This window comes from Corvus hawaiiensis, chromosome 3, assembly GCF_020740725.1.
Source record: "Corvus hawaiiensis isolate bCorHaw1 chromosome 3, bCorHaw1.pri.cur, whole genome shotgun sequence".
NCBI lineage: Eukaryota > Metazoa > Chordata > Aves > Passeriformes > Corvidae > Corvus > Corvus hawaiiensis.
The window spans coordinates 28202660-28217115 of NC_063215.1; the positions used below are offsets into that span (position 1 = coordinate 28202660).

The following is a 14456-nucleotide window of genomic DNA, read 5'->3' on the forward strand; positions in this document are numbered from 1 at the left end:
TTAAGAGGGATACTACCATGATCATTTGGATTGCCTTCATTTGCTGTTCACTAACCAATAGGACAAGGGTAGACGAACTGTGCAGCTGCTGTAAGAGCATAATTTATATGCTGGTGTGTATGGGATATTGCTACCATGTGTTACAAAGATTGTCAATTTTTTAAAAGTGTGTACCTAAAGTTTCCTAACTGTTTCAGTGTAAATGAAAGAATCACCAATGAAAGTAGATACTTCTCTATTTTTCTTACATCAGTGGTCAGCCACCCACCATCAATTAAGAAAAAGAAAGGTAATTTGTGAGGAAAATATATTGGCTGTTTTAGTACTTATAACAACATGGACATTTAAAGGTGTCAGTGGCCTTGGGTGATTTATTAGCTGGAAAAAGATTAATATTATGTTTACCTTTAAGAAGAAAAAGTGTAAAGGAAGACTGCACACTATAGGCCAATCGTCTTAATCTCTGTGCCTGGAAAGGTCATGGGCAAAGTTTCTTGGAACCCATTTCCAAACATGTAAGGGACAGAAAGTTAATCAGGGGCATTTAACAATTATGAGCTTCTCAACCACTCCTCACTGGACTTACTCTCTAGACCCTTTACCAGCTTCTTTGAGCATGTTCCAGCACTTCAATGCCCCTTTTGTCATCAGGGGCCCAAAACTGAACACAGAATTCAATGTGCAATTTCACCCGAGCTAAGTACATGGCAATGACCCTTTCCCTAATCCTGCTGGCTGTGCTACTTCTGATACAAGTCTGGATGTCATTGGCCTTCTTGGCCACCTGGGTACGCTGCTGGCTCATGTCAGCCAGTCGTCAACCAGCACCTCCAGGACCTTTTTCACCAGGCAATTGATTCCTCTAACAACTGTTCTTACTGTTAAAGTCTGAGGCAAAGAAGGCATTAAGTGCCTCAGCTTTCCTCCGTTTTCACTGTTTCACTGTTTCCCCCCTCGCATCCAAGGAAGATTCTCCTTATCCCTCCTTTTGTTGCTAATGTATTTAAAGAAAAATTTGGGTTTTTTATGCCACTAGGAAGATTAAGTTTTACTCAAGCTTTGGTGCTTCCAATTTTCTACCTGCATAACGTCACGACATAGAAAATCATAGAATGGTTTGGGTTGGAGGGGGACCTTGAAGATCATTTACTTCCAACCTCCCTGCCATGGAGAGGGACACCTTTAACTAGACCAGGTAGACTACATCCTTGTAGTCTTCCTGAGTTGCCTGCCCCTACTTTGAAAGGCCACAAAAGGTCACAAACCCTCTTGTTTTTTTCCCCGAGTTCCAACCACAGCTCTCTGTTGATCCAATGTAGTCCTCACCCCCAGCACATCTTTCAGCACATGCACAGTATGAGACAGTCTATCCATTTGATTAAGATTATGAATAGAAAAAGAAAGCTTGCCTTTCTTCAAAACAAGTGAAAATAACAATATTTGTTACCAGTATTGGTGCTCATAGAATTTGTTCCACTGTCTGATTTTCCCAACTATCTAATTTTTATTTTGTCATTCAACCAGACTGTACCAGAAAAATTCTCAACAGTGCCTAATGTACCATGTCTGGTAGCCTTCCCATTGGAAAGAATTTCAGGAAAAAAAATCTGTAGATTGCTGGGATTACTCACCAATAAGCTATAAATTTAATTTCTCAGTTCAAACTGTTTTTATTTGCCAAACCTGGCAAGACCTAGAGTGAAAAACAGATGCTTCTCATTTTTTCCCCAGTGCCTGCAACTTCTCTATATTACAATATATTGCAATACAGACTATATTGTAATATAGAACATATTGTAATATAGAATATATTACAATGATACAACTAAGGCATTGCACAAGATTTATAGCATACTGTTTTTTTAAAAGTTTATCATTCTAAGCTAACTTCAGTGCTTGCATTGCCAATGTAGTGCCTAGAGTGCCACCCTAATTGCTTAATCTAGCTAGCTGTAGATACTCAAAATTGTTTAGAGGTGTACAAAACATAACACAGAACAAATGTTGTTACCAGCATGCAAGTAAAAGTGGGACAGAAAATAAATCAGTTTAATATTTAGAATAAAAAAAAATATTTTCATTCCAACAGACCGCTGGCAGTGAAGAATTATATTTTCTGCTCCTTAATTTCATAGCTTTGCAATTAACTAAGTTCTCTCAATCCTCTACATTTACTTGGAAAGCAAAGATGGCTAAGTCTGTTTCTTGAAGTCTTTCTGTTCTCTTTATTTATTGTTTGGGACAAAACAGCAATTATATTTCTCACTGTAAGGCCATCACAAGAAGACTGTTGATGAGAAATGAGAAAAATAATAGGAATACTTAGTAGGAACCAAAGTACCTGTTGTCTGAAGTACATATTCTGTAATGCTCACTGAGAAGACAGAGCACCTGCAATCATGCAGGAAACTGTTTCAGGGACATCTATCCAGAATGACTAATACTTGTTTTGGATAAACTGAGTTCTGGAAAAAATCAAAACAGAGAGACATGTAAAGCAATACACATGACTTGCACACCACTGTTAGAGATCACACCTATAACAGATGAACAATTTTTAATGGCAGACATGTGAAGGAAATATTGGAAAGGTGTTGAAATGTTACGGATACAGAAATATCCATATTTAATGTAAAAATATTTTTAAATAACCTTTGGGAAGGATCTTGAACTTACGCTTCATGGCAATCACTGCCTCCAGCCAGTTAAACTGAGACCTACCCATATGTGGTGGTAGATGAAGAGTTGGGGAAAAATATATTTTTCTACTGAATTCCTCAAGCATTCCTCTGAAGTCTGGTTACAGTACAAGATCAGATGAAGAACAAAATGAGGCTGAGGTCTGACCCTAAATGACAGTTCCTATGTTCCATTTTCTCTCCCCCAGTTCTCTAATATAATAATGAGTACAAAGAACTATGTTTCAATATTAGACAGAAAGTTATTGAAAATTATATCAAAAATGAAATTAAAAGTTTTACTTGAATGCTCAAACCCTGAGAAAGATTATTTTACAAGAGTTATGTGTCTTGTTTCTAGCATTAGTGCTTCCTAAGATAAGGTACTTCAGCATGAAGTAATTAATGTGTACACGGAGGAAAAAAACAAGTCTATAGCTGGTACTACCTGGTACTATATACTACATTATCTTCTGAAGGGAAAATGCTGTTTTCCTGTGTTGAGCTCCTGGGAAAAGCACCTAATTCACCAGTGCAGGTGAATGGAAACTAGGTGAACACTGATCTTTAGCTGTGTCCTACATAACTGAAATTGAGATTTTCAGCATGAAATCTTCAGGAAATAGCAAAGCATTTCAGGTAAACCCATATAAAGAAAGAATATGTAATTCCAGTTACATTAATATACACAATTTATGACACTTTAGAGAAATTCTAGTAGAATTAAATTGTGAGTAACATTCAGGCATAGAACACAATGCCTTATATGTGTATTTTTAAATTTGATTAAATAGTATTTGTAATTACTAAATGGCTTTATGTATAAAAGTATCCTTCCAGTATTACTACTCAGTCAGATGGACTTATTTATACTTATTTATAAACACAGAGTCAAATTCTAAGGTAGTAACTAATCACAGTCATGCATACTGGCATATACATGTGCTTGTAAAAAATTGTATGGCTCCCCTGGAGACTAATTCTGAAATGTCCATTTTCAATGCTGAACTTAGATGGAAAAAATATTTTTTTGCTTATTATTTTGGGCTTCAAAAATGACCAAGTTACCTGGATAATACCCTCTTTTCCCTTTTTTTCTCCCTTTCTTTTTCCCTTTCTTTTTCCCTTGTCTATGCCCTTGCCCATCTCTAAAAAGTATCCATCTGTACATCTGAAAGACAAAGTAAGCTTGCTCTTTAAAAAAAATTTTAAAAAAAAGCTCTAATTTTTTTAGACTTCATTTTCTCACCTTTTTAAATGCAGGATACAGAAAAACGAAATAGTCCTAAGCTACCCTTTTTCAATAAATGCCCTTTAAAAAACAAAACCCAGTCAATCAATCAATCAAATAAAACCTGCAGAAATTCTGTTGTTTTAAGCAATGACCCGAAATGGAATGTCTTTCAAGTTCTTTATGCTACCAAGGTCAATGGACAAGTGAATGCAGCTTAGAAAAAGCCTTTTTTATACAGACAAGTTGAAACACTAGTACTTCTATCTTGGTCTTAAAATAAGGAGTAATATTTTCCATTGCTTTTTTATATTTCTTGCAACTATTTTTATTATAAAAAGTGAGCATAGCCATTTAATTATTCAAAAATACCCTCAAGGATTCTAGTAAACTGTTGTCTTGTAGTCCGAGTTAGCAGATTTCATATGAAGCACAGCCCTTTTTTTCAAATTGAGGGCTGTCACTCAAGATACAAGGTAGTAAATTTCTTATTTTTGTAAAATGCCAGTAGGTTTCAACTCTGCAAAACAGTAAATAAGGGATTTTAAACCATAACATAATAAACATCTTCAACTGCCACTTTATATGACTTGTTAACTTAATATGACCAAATACAATAATCTTATTTTTAAATGATGTAAATTCTGCGATAGGTTTCTTGCTGCTTTTGTAAACAGCCACTATAAAATGCTAAGTCAGTTCACTCTCAGAAGTATATTTTTCATTTGTGTACATGTACTTGGAAGATACATTTTAGAAAGAAAAAAAAAAATGCCAAAAATATGACAAAGTTTTGAAGATTAACAGCAAAAATATCAAAAGTCATATATCTTTGAACCACTTGTGTAATATTCTTTAGTATTTCACATGGTATGCTGAATAAATAAGCAGCATATTATATCTCAAAATGCTGTGAAATTTTAAATCTTTTTCTAGGTCTTGGATTTTACTTATGTATTGATGTTTTGGTTAATGTTGAATTAAATATTCTCTGTGTATGACTAGAAAAAACCGAAATGTTCTGTTACAGGTAGATTCCCACTTGTTTAGTCCCTGCATCTTGTATAGTGCGGATGTGAATATGATTCCCACTAGCTATTTTTATTTGGCTTCTGTACCATAAAGTCACAAAACAACTTAGCTATAAAAACAAAACCAAAACCCCAAACCAGTATATAGATAAAGGCATCCTATGTCTTTTCAGGCAATGAATTTTTAAAAGGTTTGCTTGAAAAAGAGAATATAACAATTGGCAATAGCTGTTCAGATGTAAGATTTAAAATGGTTTTATTCTGGGACTGGGCAGATGGGTGATTTGTATTAGATTTGTGTTTTGCTTTTGGGTGTTTTTTTTTCTACTAGATTTTAGTGCCTCATTTCCAGACACTGCTGTCTGCATTTTTGTAGACAATGCTAATTCTCTAGCAGATTGCACTTTACTGTTGAATTTTAGAACAGTAAAACTATAAGGAGAGTGGGTAATTTTAACTAGATGGAGTGCTGCCATTGTAAATATCACTAGTAAAGGGTGAAAAAACATAAAGCATGCATTTATTTAAAAAAACCCCCATATATATAGACATGTTTGAGATATGTTTCTTAATGCCTTGCCTTTCTTCATGCTCCACTTTAACAGCTTCTAACCATTTTCAATTTTCCATATTTCCCTTTTGTTATTTAATTAGCTAAATATCACAGTGGGTGTTCTAAATTTTTTGATATGTTTGCATATCAAAACATATAATCTACTTAAGTGACAGAACAATAATTTTTCTCTACCTTTGCCCAGAAGGTCTAGGAGACAGGTATTCCATCAGGCATAATGTATACATTAAACATCTTTAGATACATTATTTGCTTGGTTTACATATTTATTCCAAATCCTGTGATTTTCACCTTCTGGTTAATTTGCTAATAACAGGCACAACTCCTCCAAAACGGATCTGTTGCCTCTTTATGACTATGATAGATTCCCTTACCCTTCATGCAACATCATACAAAGAGAGCAACATATCAATTTGATATTCTTCTCAAAAATACTTCTAAAAAATATTTCTAAAATAATTCAGAAAAATAATTCACTTGGAAAACTACTTTTTTTTTAATTTCATGTTAACCTTCTTATGATTACAATTCTGTTTACAGTTGAATGTATAGAGATACGTTAAGACTAACAGTAAATGCAGTTTATTAAATTAATTGTTTATATTAGCAGCTAGCAAATAAAGACTATGATGGACTTGTTCTTTTTTCCCTTATAAGCTTGTCATGTAGGTAAGAAAAATACAGGCCAAGATGTGCATTTTTATTATATTATTTCATTTGATAGTGTTACAGTTAGTATTTTTCATACGAAGACGCATTTGTCATTATAAAACCGAATAAATAATTATAAATTGTCATGAACATAATTACCTATTCTTATTGATCTGACAGTAAGAATGAGATGTTGATTTTAAAAAAACTGTGATGTAATGAAAAATCATGTATATATACATTTATACGCCTATATATGATATATAATATATTGTAATGACACATACAGTAGTATAGACACGTGTAGCATGCCAACTTTAACTATTCTCCATGGAAACTACATTTTATTAATAGCCAACTTAAGAGTAATACTGAAGCACCTGTGTTCCCTTTCCTCACAGCATCAGTGAAAATTTAGTTGCTGTTGTTACGGGAGTGTCTTGGGATGACTATCAGAGGACATTCATTTTGGATGTTCCTCTGAATTTGTCTCAAACCAGGACAGGGAGGAATAGAGAAGGAGAAAGAAAACATGCCATTGTATAAATCACAGCATGGCCCATAGCCTGGATACTGTGTGTACTTCTCTTCCCGTTGTCTTAGTAAAGGGAAAGTAGGAATTAAAAAGCCTTGAAAAAGGGTGACAAGGATGACTAAAAGTTTATGATGGCTTCTGAAGGAGGAAGGACTGGGAAAACATGAAACCTTTACCCTAGAAAGCAAGGGGCATGGGGCAATGTGGCAGTGGCCCACAAAAACAAGGGAAGTTTGGCTTGGAATCATCTTTTCATTCTCCTTTTCCACACTAGACATGGGATAAAGCTGGCAGCAGCAGTGATTAAAATTTAAAATAGGGAGGTATTATTCTATGCAACAGGTGAGACCTGTGGGTCTGTTTGTTCTACCATATTGGCACAGAACAGCTGATATGGGCAGGGATCTATGGGGATTGGGTAGTCAAAGCCCCCTCCTCAGAAGAAAGGTTTATATATGTTCAAGGGAAGATGGTGTAAGTAAGACTCACTGACTTCTATTGAGTGAATCAAAACAGGCTGAGGAAAACCCTCATTTGAGAGAACATGGGAGAATACTGGAGGACAAATAACGTGTGCACTTTTCATAGTTTTTCCCAGCAATCCCCTTAGGGCCACTGCTAGAAATAGCATACAAGATTTTATGGTTCTTGGCTTGAATCCATAAACACCTTCTTTTATTTTCATGTAACATATTATATATATAAACAATGAAAACATTAAAACATTCATGCTTCACTAAGTGTTAAAAACTAGGCAGTCAATTATGAAAATAGCAGAATCCATCTTGTTATCTACATATAAATGGAGGGGCATCTGTTTTCATAGATGAAACAGAGCGTACTGCATACATATTCACAGTTCATACAAATGTGAGAACCTACTGTTTTATGGCTTGCCAGTTTTAAGAGATTCAAAGGATCCATTGAAGTTGTTTCTTCCATATAATAGAATGACTCGCTTATTACATTTATTGCAGTGCTCTGAGAAATTTAGATGCATAGCTCTGTGTAATGTGTACTCTGCAGATTTGGTCAGGCCTTGCAAGCTGTCTATCACCATCTAAATGAAATGAAACTTTTCAATTAGCAACCTTCCAGCAGATGCTTTTACTGTTACCCAGCATGTAAGACCTGAGTGAATCTCAAAACAAATACTTTACCATTAAGTCACTTTTTGAGTTCATGGGGGCACACAGCTGTGTAAATGTTCCCCATGCTAAGCCTTTCAAAGTACAGGAGAACCTTTTGTATATCACCTGGAGAGCCAGCTGACATGAACAACTTCAAAGAATAGTTCTATTCCCTTTGGGGTAAAGGACACATGTACAGTACTGATAAATTACATTTCTGTTTAAAAACACTACCAAACCCTAAACAAGTTTGATTCTTCAAAAAAAAAAATTTGTTACAGTTGCGTAGGTTGCCCTACAAGACTGCACTGCTAGGGTCCCCCCACAACTATTTGCTTCATACTAGTAGTATATCGTTTACCTTATACATGCTCTAAGACAAGCAATTCTACATTACTTTTTCTTATCTTATATGCTTATATATGTGTGTGTCTGCATACCACAGCCACAGAGTAATACGTCTTCCAGACTCCAGTTTTGTGCTCATACAGCATCTCCATGCTTGAATTGTTTTAATCCCTTTCCTAGATCCCTGGAGAGGTCCTAGCTAATTATGAGGCCTCCTGCTCCTTGCTCAAACAGATCAAGAAAATTAGAACACAAAGGTGCTGGAAACAAGATGCTCTAAAATCTAACCTTTGCTTCCTTATCAGTAGAATAAAAGAATAGATAGGTAGACATCATAATGAATGTTTAAAAATAATCTCAGTTTATTTGGGGGAAATGTAGAATAATATATTCCTATTTTAGATTTTTTTCTAAGATCTCATGAGCTGAAAGGAAAAATCTTGGCATTTTTTTGATCAGTAATTCTGTTGATCAAATATTCACTCTTACTGTCTTGAGTAAAAAATAATCTTGTAAAGATGCTGCCAAAAAAGCTTCAGTTCTGAAACAAATTATATAGTCAAATATAATCCAAAAAGTGCATTTAAAAAGCACCAGTCTTCTTTGTGAATCAAAAGATAGGGACAAACTTTCTTATGACTCATCACACCTCTCAGACCCACAAACTTAAAGCAATAAATATATTTAAATTATGAAAAAATTGAAAAAGACAGAATGACATCAAAAGTTTCCTCTGTTTTCCCTAAAAAACCCAATTACAAAGCCCATACGTGCTACGAAGTGCTGAAAAAGTACAATGAAGCTATAATATTAAAGAACCTGATCTAAGGCAAGACCTGTACTGGGGCTGTTGACATTTTCACCTGATCAGACTGAAAGCACTACCCAGATAACCCTTCCAAGACACTATGTCTTCTCAACGTAGTCAGCAGGAAGTACCTGAAATGCACATTTGAAAAAGGCCAATACAAGAATGAGTGAGGAAGGAGGAATATTTTATATTATTATCATGCTTACATTTTGAAATTCCAAGCCAAACATACTGAATGGTCAGGGACCAAAAGATGAGAAAGTGTGGATGAGCCAACTATGGATCAAATAGAATGAGAAATTTCAGAGTATTTTATGTAAACAGTTTCTTTTCTTCAGAACACTTGGAACATACCATGAAAAGGCTTTGGAATTCCTATTACATATTCATTATATCAATCATCTGTATATTGGATTGAATTGCCTTCTGAAAGGCCCCCTGAGCCCAATGTTATCTTTATTATTAATTTGCTGATTCATATAATGTTTATTGTTGTGGCAGCCAGCACCTTTAATTAAGAAGACTGAAATACAAAGGAAGGTAGGTGGGCATCCTTTCAGATGGTAATCTGTTTCCTGAAGCACAGATTCAGTGGCAATCTGCCCAGGATAGAACTGAATTACAACTCCCAGCATCCCTCTCCTTTCCAAAGAGTTGTTTTATTTTTATATCAAGGTTTTGAAGACAGAAAGATATTTCAGATAACACACAATTCAAGGACTATCCCAAAGGGTATTTTTCATATTCATTTCAGGAAGTAGCCTGTAGGGTTGTTCATGTAATTAATTCACATGTAATTCAAGGAAAGTTGAACTGTTCATTGTACTACTGAGTAAAATATCACATACATCATAGCTGAAGCTGGCAGTGGTGCTCACAGTTAAGGCAGCCTGACACTTGCCCATTACTACACCATTTCAACTACTTCCTATTTCCTGATCTACCAGCCACAAAATTGAAACATCCCAAGACATATCCCCAAAACAAGAAGACTCTAAGCAATATTGGATTAATGTCTTTTTGCTTCCTATTCCACAGTGTGTAACAGGCATTACGACTCATTATGCATTTGAATGTCTGTGGTGTTTTGCTAGAGTAGGAGACCTTTCTCTCTTCCTTTTTTTTTTCAATTCCACTTTTCCATCCTCCATGTAACTCCTATCCTCCAGTCTGTACATGAGCATGGTTCAGACTGCTTAAAACATGTGGACAGAAGGGTCCAAAAGGAGTAGGGTTTACATTGTAACATTCATAGTACAGGAGAAAACCTGACTTTATGATCTTTTTATATTTCTTACTTCTACTTGTACACGTTACTTGGAATGGTAGCACCTGCTGAAGGATAGGAAAGGGAGTTACATTTTTTTTCTAAAGCGTATCAATATAGGAGAGGAAATCAGCTGAAAAAGTCCTTTCCCTGGTCCCCATCAGAAGAAATTGATGTATCAAGTATGTCACTTCTTTTTGCAGGATCATAACAATACCTTACATCAACCTACCTTACTGTAGTCTTACAACACTCCTGGAAACCTTTGTAATCTTGGCAACACTAAAAATTCTGATTATAATTGCTTCCAAATTCCCTGACTCTGGTTCCATGATGTCCTCCTGATGGTCAATGCTGGGCTCAGAAGCAAGTGCCAGGTAAATACCCTTACAATGTTTGGCATAAGCTCCCAAGCAGAAAAGGAGAGAAATAAAAGCAATTTCATTTAATTCAGAGGATTCATCTGTGAAAGAAGAAAGGATGCTGTAGTACATAAAACTTGAAAAAAAGGAGTTGTCTTGGGGTGACTTTATGATGTGTATCCCCTATCGCTGCTCTATGCCCAGAAATTATTTTTGTGCCTTTCTGTGCCTTTAAACTGAGCCTGAGAGGGAGGAGAGGAAAAAAAAACCTGAGGGAACTCTTCAAAGCAGTTTGTTCAAGGACACAGAGATACAGACTCCTTTGCTTCTGTGGCAGCAAGCAGCAAGAGCGGAAAAGCACCCTTTTTTTCAGCCAGTTTTTCAGCTCTTTTTTATCCGGAGGGAGACAGAGAGTTGAACTTTGTTTTCCTGGGACTTTGGTTTTTTCCCTTCTTCTCTTCTGGACTGTTTCAACATCAGAACATTTTAGGAGAGTTCTCCACCGAGGCCCTGGAGGTGGGCACAAGACCCAGCCCCGAGGAGGAGGAGAGAGACCACATCTACAGAAGGACTCGGAAATTTTCCCAGGTTTCTCTCCACAGTGAGAGGTTTTATTTTTTATCATTATTATCCTTCTCCCGTGTGTTTGTTAAATAAATAGTTTTTATCTCTTTCACTTTCCTCCGAGGAAAATTTATTTTTTCCCCGAACCTGATGGGGGAAGGATAGTTGTAACCTGCCTTCTATAAGAGGATATTTTTCCTCCAAATTTGTCCAAACCAGCACAGGAGTCTACAGTGAACATGAGCCAGGAAAGAAGAAATAGGAGAATACACAGGATTGAATTTTCAAACTGGTGATCAAACGAAAATGAGCAAAACAAATTATCAGACATTTGAGTCACAACAGAAGTCTTTGTGCAGGTAGTAGCCCACTGCAGAATTAAAAGAGTGTGAATTACTTTAGCACGTATTGAAAGGTTTGAGCCAAACCATCATATTTTTGAGTTGGCATGGGATAAACACTATTTAATATCTTCATCAGTGACATACATAGTGGGATCAAGGGCACCCTCAGCAAGTTTGCATATGACACCAAGCTGAGTGCTGCAGTTGATTCACAGGAGTAAAGTACCCCGAGGGACCTTGAACATATGATTGTATAGGAGAAGATATTTGTTTCCTTCTTAGGAATGTTTATAAAATAAGTTCTTAGTATTTAATATTTCTACAAATGTAGCAATTGAAAAGGGACTTGGATATTAAGATTTGATATAATAATGTACACAGTCTATAAAGTAGCCTAATTTTAAAGCTATATTAGAAGTATATAAGCTATAAAATTACATGTATTTAGGCAGAAGTCTTTAACAGCTGGAGAATGATGATGACGGATCTTAGGAAGTTGCTTTGGATATGTGTATGTGCACACATAGTATATAAATTACCTATCATCTAAATTTGATTGCAACTTAATTTTCCCTTTGAGTACAAAACACATGAGTACATACATATCTGTAAACATAATAATTTTAAATATTTTAGGGTCACTTTATGTTAGAAATTTCCACATATGATTCCAAAAAGCACTTGAAGATAACTTTTCAGATAGAAGGGTCTCATGTTAAGCAGTGAATGGTTTAAAATAACATTATTTTTGAGCATTAGACTGAGCACCAAATCCATTTGAGTTCACAAAGTGCACACAGTATCAGTACTGCCCTGAAATATTAACAAATCAATTTGTATTAACTAAACCAATTATATGACAGTACTTATACTTACCTGCAATGAAAAGTTCTTCCAGGTCCATCAACACATACACCTCCATTGTAACACAGAACTGAGTTCAGTGTAGACTCACTGCAAACATCAACATCAACTTCACAAAACCTGCCAGTGTACCCACTCAGGCAAGTACAAACAAATGCATTGATGGCATCTTGACAAGAACCTCCATTAATGCAGGGAGCAGATTCACATTCCTGAGAAAAGAAATAATAATAATACATTGATTACACATCTTTAAAACACATTAGTTATTCATCTCAACAGCAAGAGACTGAATCTGCAGATTAGAAAAAGTATCGGACTTTTTTATTGTCTGATAAACAGAAGTCTCTAATTTGGGACAATTTTTTGTTTATATAGAGATCCTTTGATTACAACTCACACTCACTATATTTGTTCCTACTCATTAATCTTGCAGAGATGCAAATATAGCTTTATATATGCAGTCTTACAGCCAAAAGTATGCAATTCCACTCATAATTAAATTTTTAAAGCATGTTTTTGAGCCACAGTCTATACAATTATTTCTTCTAATTTTTTGCATTAGGGCTGACTGCTGTAAAAAAAAACACATTAGCAAAGCAATTCTGGACAGAATAAAGAATTATATAAATGAATGCACACAAGCCTTTTATCAGGATTTCCTGATAAATATTTTCTCATTGTCAATTAATGCATAATATTGCAAATAGAAACGTGAAAATGTTTATGTGTTCACATAATAACAATTTCCTCTGATAAAGCTAATGTAAAAATCAGCAAATTCAAACCACGCAAATTAGCAGCAAGTTCATATTTCTCCAGAATTACAGGAGAGTTAGTGCAATAGCCAGTGCAAAAAATGTGGGTTTGCCCTTGAGCACAGAAACCTACGTTTTACCTGTACCCGAAAGGAGTTGTATTTTGCAGCTACAACCCAAATAATCTAGCTAAATCCAGTATTCTAAATTTACTTTCACACTCCCGTAACTTTAGAAGGTTTAATTCTTTAAGGATATCCAAGGGCACTCACATTTCCTGCAGGTACCACAGTAGCTTTGACAGAATGTAAATGCAGATATCCATGGAGAATTGTGAAAAAACAACTTATTTTCCTATAAGCTCTCCATCTGGGTGTATATAGGATGATTTATTAGTGAGCATTACATAAGCTAATTGAATTATATATCCCACAGGAAGATGGAGATAGTCCTACAGACTGCCAAAAATCCTGTGTCTAGGTTCTAGAAGTAGTCTTTTGCTATATTAATTACATTTTTTGTTGGCAGACAGTAGTGTCCTTTTTTTGTTTATAAAAAGATCTCAATTCTCAGTTCCAACTCCCTGACTTTTTTCTATTCCATTAACTTGTCTAGTCTTCTTAATTTGTATTCACTAGTATTCTACACTACAAACCCAAAATTAATTTATTCTCATTAGCAGAATAAATTAAATATATATCAATTAATGGATCAAATATGATTCAAAAGTTAAAGTCCAAAAAATACCAAAATCATCAAAGTAACTAAGGATAAAGCTCAGACAAATGCTCTCAGCTTTCATTCAATACACTATCACAGTTGTACCAAGTTGTGAACAATGCAAAACCTTTTTATTTTCTTTTGTGAAATGTATTGTTCTTTTAAGATTTTACAGTAAGATAAATGTCAGACAGTTTTTAGGAAAGAAATCACACCTATCACTTTCCAGTATATTCTGATGTGCTGCAGCTAAAAGTTCATCATTAGACTCACAAAAAACCAGAATACACGATACCCAGAGACTTGCTAGTCTGAACTGCTCTTAACTCATGAAAGAAAATTTGTGTCAGTGAAAAGACAGAACTATGTTAAAAATGCCACAGATAACTTTATTGCAAAGTTCATGAGCTACCACACTACCACCAAATGCTGTAGTTTGTAGTTTAAAGAACAAGGACATGAAATGACAAACTGAAGTTGCAAGATAATTGTTACCAAGTCTTGCCTGTCTTAGATCCCATGAGAGACCAATTTTACACAATGACATTAGGGAATAGCTGACTGCAGAAAATTCCCAACTACCCTGAT

General features: G+C 35.2%; 1 protein-coding gene across 4 annotated transcripts in view; it reads right to left on the reverse strand.

Moving 5' to 3' along the window:
• Positions 1-14456, reverse strand: part of EYS (eyes shut homolog) — an 860563-nt gene that overhangs the window by 409018 nt on the left and 437089 nt on the right. For all 4 annotated transcript variants that reach the window (XM_048297572.1, XM_048297571.1, XM_048297573.1 and 1 more), the window contains one exon: positions 12403-12602. In XM_048297572.1, the coding sequence (XP_048153529.1) occupies positions 12403-12602 (200 nt within the window). The remainder of the gene's footprint in view (positions 1-12402; positions 12603-14456) is intronic.